The following is a 5,876-nucleotide window of genomic DNA, read 5'->3' on the forward strand; positions in this document are numbered from 1 at the left end:
GGTAGTATGCCAGGGTCAGGTTTGGGGATGGTGGTGTAGATAGTGGTCCCCTGTCAGAGGTGTCAGAATAAGACTCAGAAATCAGACTCTTACAGAAGAAGAGCCAGAGACAGCTCAGACAGATCTAATCTAGTAGTTAGTTTAGTTTTAGTAGTAAATTTAGGTATGTAAAATATTTATTAAGTACAGAGGGACTCTACTATTTTCTACACTGAAGGTTAGTATGGGTTACAAAGATTATCATGTAAGCATCCTCAATGTTATATGCATGCAAAAAAAAAAATCACCAACCCATCAATGTCTGGTGTCAGATAAGGGGTCTCTCAGCCTTGAGGGGTAACCTTGAGAGATATCTCTACCCAAGGGGAGGTTACTGCCATGCAGCCAACTGCTATGGAGGGAGAGCTCAATGAGCCCTGATGGCTGCAGATATTTATAGCTTAAAGTGGCTGATTAATAGTCAGATATTTTGCTGTAAATGCAGTTTTGACCAATTATCAGCCCAGTCTTTAGCCAGAACAAGTTCTTGGGTTTGGTGCTGAGTTCCCATTGATGGCTTCATGCAATAGTATTCACTTCACTCAAAATAGGAAGTACCAACCCTGGACACTTCTGAAAGCTGTGTGGGAGGAGAACGTCCATTTCCACTGGACACTGACCATACCTAGTGAGAAGGAAAGGGTCTAACTAAAGAACAACAGTAAGAGGGTCAAAAGACATAGGACATTTTGCCATTTACCACACAGACCCTGCATACTCACTCCAGGAGGGGTAGGTTCTTGCTGCCTGCAAATCTGTGCAGTGCTGCTTGTACCTGTATGATTCATTTCCACCATCTGTATTTGTGCCAAAATATAGATAGATACCCATGCTGGTGCATCCCTAGATGGAGAGACCAACAGACACAGACAGGTGGGGAGGCCTCCTTTTTCCATTCTGCCTTCTGGAGATCTTGGCATACTTCCTCTTTCGTTTATTCACTACTTTATTGACTATAGAACTGAAAAAAATGGGAGAAAAATTAAGAAAAACACTGACAGCACAGGAGAACAGAGGAGAATCAATGAAATCAGACAGGAGAAACAAAATGAATGTGGTTTTTGCCCCTTCAGCAATTAATTCTCATTGCTTCTGATCAAAGTGCTGAGGAAACTGTAGTCCTGCCTCTCCATCTCTTTCTCACAGAAAAGACTATCTCAGCTTCACTTTTCAAAGCAACTGTTTTGATCCTAAAGGTGGTAAGTACTACAGAAAACACAAGAGGAAACAGCAAAGTTATTCTGCTCAGCTTCCTCAATGTTTTTCATCGAGTATTAAAACTGAGACAGAGGACAGTTGTGTGTTCTGGTCCCTATGGAGCTGGGATTCAAATGTAGAAATCTGTCTTAAAAGATATGAGGAAAAAAAAAAATCACAAAAACACACTTTGAGATTTCTTTTTTTTTGTTGTTTTTCTTTTTAAAATAAATTCCCCAAGAAGCTCTACACACAGTGCTTTCCAGTTTTTCCCTCTTCTATTGACATTGACACAGAAAGCTTTGACTTCAAGCACCAACTGCTGGAGGCTATAAAACCCTAGATCTAGTCCAATTTCATCTGTCCCTGAACAGTTCAGGGAGGCTCTGAGTCTGATCTAAAGTGTCCCTACCTTACACTCCCTGACTCTCTTCTTCTTCTTGTCATGTTTTATATACTTATTGACTTTTACAGAGCTTTCTGAGTAATTCTTCAAGGAAGATTGACTGATTTAAAGGGCTAGTCATCCTGTAGGTTAGTAAACATGACAGCTGGTTGAGGATTAACAAGAAATCATGAATAAAATCATTTGGATTGATAAGGGATTCTCAAGCAATTAAAGTTTTCTTGTGGAAAGTCAAATAGAAAACAGAAATGTAGAGTGAAGGTCAAAGGAGGAGAATGACCTTCTACATGCTGACAACCACTGAGCCTCGAAATACAAGATGTACTGGCAGAGTTAGTGTGAGATAGTTAATAACAAGGGGATGCAGTGCTACAGAACTGCAGGCCAAGGTGCAGGAGACTGGGCAGAGCTGTGTAGGACTGGAATAGCTGTGGGACCAGCAGATCAGTGTGGGTGCATGTCAGCAAGGTGGTGTGAAGTTGCAGAGCAGCATCAAAATGAGTTGGCAAACTAGTCTGGGGGTGTTGTTTGTTGCCAGCCCTGTGGTGCCAATAGTCATGAAATTCTGCAAGAGAAAATTGCAAAATTAAGCCTAGTAGCAGAACAAGCCTCCAATCCCTTCTCCAGGTAAGAGTTTCCTAATGTACTGCAAAGAGCACACTGAGACAACTTCAGGTGACTTCCTTCACCTTTCCAATATCTCCATCTGCTTTGTCACTGGGCTTGATGTTTGCTGCCTATGCAGCTTCCTGCTTACTCCTGCCATGGCTTCCCTGGTTACTGATTTCCTCTAGGAAGCATCTTTCTATTCTATCCCTTAACCTCTAGTTCTTCTCCTGTCATGTGAATCCCACTGATAACTTTAAAGTTCCAGGTGTGAGAGGCTCTGGCACTTTGCTTAATGAACTGGAAATGGATTGGAGCCCACTAGCTCTGGAGAAGCCATACCAAGAGCCATCTGTTGTGAGCTGCAAATGCTGATTGGTATTCTGGGAGCTGAGCTCGTGTCTTACGTATGCTACCTGGCCCCTCAGTTGATTACTGAGCTCCTGACAGCTTCTAATGTGTGTCACAGCAAGGAATGTCAGGACCAGTCAGGAAAATATGTTTAGGCAGAGTTGGTTTGAAGGGGGATAGCCTGGAGTCTGATATGGCTTCATATTTGTCCTGAGGGGCAGGGCAAGGAATACAGTGAGTGAGGGGATCTGTTGTAGAACACTCAGCAGAATTTCTATTGTGTCACAAGTTTTATAGTCTTCTCCTTTTAGTCTGTTACCTTTGAGATACATGATTACTGGAATATTGCAGGTCTCTTTTTATATTTTTGTAAAGTGTTTGGGTTTTGTGGGTTTTTTCCTTTCATTTTCTTGCCCATGCATGAAACTTTTTTAAGCATTACCTGAATATGACCTTTAAAATCTTGGAGCCAGAAAGTAACAGTAAAGGAGCCCAAACTGCTGTTGCTCATGTTGGTGTTTTGTTAATGTTTAGATACTGCAGATGTCCAGAATCACTTGATTCATGAGTTTCGTTACACAGGTATGAGTGGGAATACATCTGGAAGTTAGACATAGTTTCTCTAGCTGTGACAGGGCTGTACAGCCACAAGGTTTCTGAATTTGTTGGTCTCAGCAAGGTGTTCGCTCATGACTGAAGTACAGCACTATGTGAAGATTATGTGACCTGCTGTCGACTAATCTTACTGTTCTTTAGCTTTTCTTGCTCCTCAGGAGCTTCTGTAGTTTCAGGAAATCTTGTGGTGCTGCAGTAGGAAATAAGTTTAATAGCACTTGGAAGGGGATATAGGATTTTCCCATTCCCCACTCATTGTTTGTTTCATCTCAAGAGTTCTGGAACAGCCATTTCCACCTAGACAGGAGAGAGACTGCATCTTTCTTTTTCCATGTTTGATTCCAAGACTCTTAGCTCATGCTTAGTAAATAACATCCTAAGTTGTAAAAAAAAAAAAAAAAAGGGAGGGGAGAAAAAAGAGATATCTTTTGTCTTAACTAAAACAATTCAGTAAGTATGAACAGGTGCTACAGTCTGAGTTTGAGCACTGAGTATCCATGTGGTTATCAAACAGGAAAGAGCTTAATTCAGCCTTTTCTCTTCCTTTTCAGAGTCCAACAGCCGCCGGGCAGTGAACAGAGGCTACTTGGGTGGGTTGCTGAGACTCTATCAAGATTGGCATCGCAATGATGTCTCCAACAACTACATTTACATTCGTAGGGGTCTCCTGCTCTGCCTAAAGCACATCACCAACATCCAGCTGGGCAGGGAGACTTTCCTTGGTTCCCATGGAATGGAGATTCTCTTCACAAGTGTGCAGGTAAATGGTGCTTTTTGTGTTTAAATGAGATGGTTTGGTGTAGTTAGTGCTGGGTTCTGTCTCACAGTGCAGGAAATTCCATACTTAGATAAATTCAGGATAGAACATACAGATGAAAAAAAATAATGTTAAGAAATGTTGACGTTTAGACAGTACTTCAGAAAAGCTGAAATGTTTCAGTTTAAAACAAATCTTAACTCCTGTGAGCCTCATGAGAATTCAAGTTCAGGCTTTTAGTGCTTCTTTTCTCCTTCCCTGTGCATCTGCTGTCTGCTTGGACTTCATCTGAAGAATAATGCAATATCTCCAGAGGAATTGCTTAGGTGTTTCATGAGCTTCTTCCATTTAGAGTATCCAGATAATTCCACTCAATCAACCTTTTAAACAAAATGCTCATTTAGCCAAGCCTTTCCTAATGAGAAACATCCATCAACTGTTTAACAGGAGGCCCAGTTTTAATCTTGTGAAACATTAATGCGGGTTCATCAAGAAAGATGACATGGACCTGTGGATCCTGTAAGGTCCCTGTAAGGTATAGGCAGGTACAGAACAGTGGCAGTTTTCTCAGTCTCTCAATAACATGCTTCCTTAGCCTGCTTTGGAGAAGTGACTTACAGAAAATTCTTCAGTTGTAGACCAGTGTGATTCCACAGAAGTGTTTCCATTGTTGTTCCTATTGACAAGGAGAAGAAAGCCCTAAAGGGCCAGGGAATGCCTGACTAGTGAAATAAGGGGAGAGGTAATCAAGATAGGGGAAGTATGCCCTAAAGAGCCGTTATGTGCTGCCTGAGGAAAAGGGGATGGTGACAATGATTTTAGAACTAATTGTAATAATAATGACCACCCATCTCTGGAAGTAATGTGTAAAAACCATGAAGTTTTGTCCCTGGTTGCACAAGTTTGGTGGAGCAATCCCTCTTGTGCCCAGTGCTGAATAAACAAATACCTGCTACTCAGAGATCCAAGTCTGTGGGTAGTTTCTTTTACAGCTTTTCTCGGCATCACTACTGGCCAGTGCATTATCTCAATCCAGGGCCATCACAAACAGAATGAAAAACCTGTCCCCTTCTCCTGTAGAAAATCCACTTCCTTATGATCCAGTGTGTTTACCGATTCCCCTTTGCTTTCTCTAGTGTGAATGATTCTTCTTGACTGGAAGATAGTTCTTTATAGCAGTATATGGGAGACTTCTGTAATTTTTTCTTTTCCCTTTCCTCATGAGGAATTGACCATTTCTTTAGGTGGATGAGGTGGCCAGAACCAGCAGACCTTCCAGGGGACTATGGCTCTGGTCTGCAGAAACTTGAACACAGTGGATGGAAACAGCTGCTTGAGGATAGATGTCAGCTCATTCCCTCTCAAGAGCCTTCTACAGCCCATGAAGTTTTCTGAGCTAACATCTCCTGATGGCTCAGCCTGGGAGCAACTTCATGGGAAGTGCAAACATGGGGTCACCTTGGGTGAACAAACAGGAAATGACATAATAAGACTCCAGTAAACACTGATAATGCTAATCCTTCCAAAGGTTAGAAATGGAGCAGAAATGACAGCTTCAGGGGCCTCCAGTTTGCTTTTTTTCTAATGTGTGCTGTTAGGAAGACCTTGGACAAAAAAATTACCAAGGTTAATAAATTCAAAGCTCAACCTTCCCTCACTGTGTCTTTGAGATACTGTCAGTCTTACAGTGTCTCTCCAAGACATGAAGTGTTGGCAGGAGTCTGACAGCCCTAGGATGTCTCACTCATGTTCTTCCCTACTCCAGCCTGAGGTAGAGGCTGCTGCTGCTACTAAGATTTTCATAATCTTCATAGTAGACAGAAAATAGGAAATTTCCTCTCCTAAGAGGGACTGCAAGTTGTAGCAAGAGAGAAAGAGATGCAGACAAGGCAAGACAAACCATTC

General features: G+C 41.9%; 1 protein-coding gene across 1 annotated transcript in view; it reads left to right on the forward strand.

Moving 5' to 3' along the window:
• AGBL1 (ATP/GTP binding protein-like 1) overlaps positions 1 to 5,876 on the forward strand; it is a gene marked incomplete at both ends in the record, with an annotated part of 90,114 nt that overhangs the window by 32,247 nt on the left and 51,991 nt on the right. Inside the window, one exon of the mRNA XM_009084685.1 lies at positions 3,766 to 3,974. Within this exon, the coding sequence (XP_009082933.1) occupies positions 3,766 to 3,974 (209 nt within the window). The remainder of the gene's footprint in view (positions 1 to 3,765; positions 3,975 to 5,876) is intronic.

The sequence above is a fragment of the Acanthisitta chloris genome, unplaced genomic scaffold (genome assembly GCF_000695815.1).
Source record: "Acanthisitta chloris isolate BGI_N310 unplaced genomic scaffold, ASM69581v1 scaffold1111, whole genome shotgun sequence".
Taxonomy (NCBI): Eukaryota; Metazoa; Chordata; class Aves; order Passeriformes; family Acanthisittidae; genus Acanthisitta; species Acanthisitta chloris.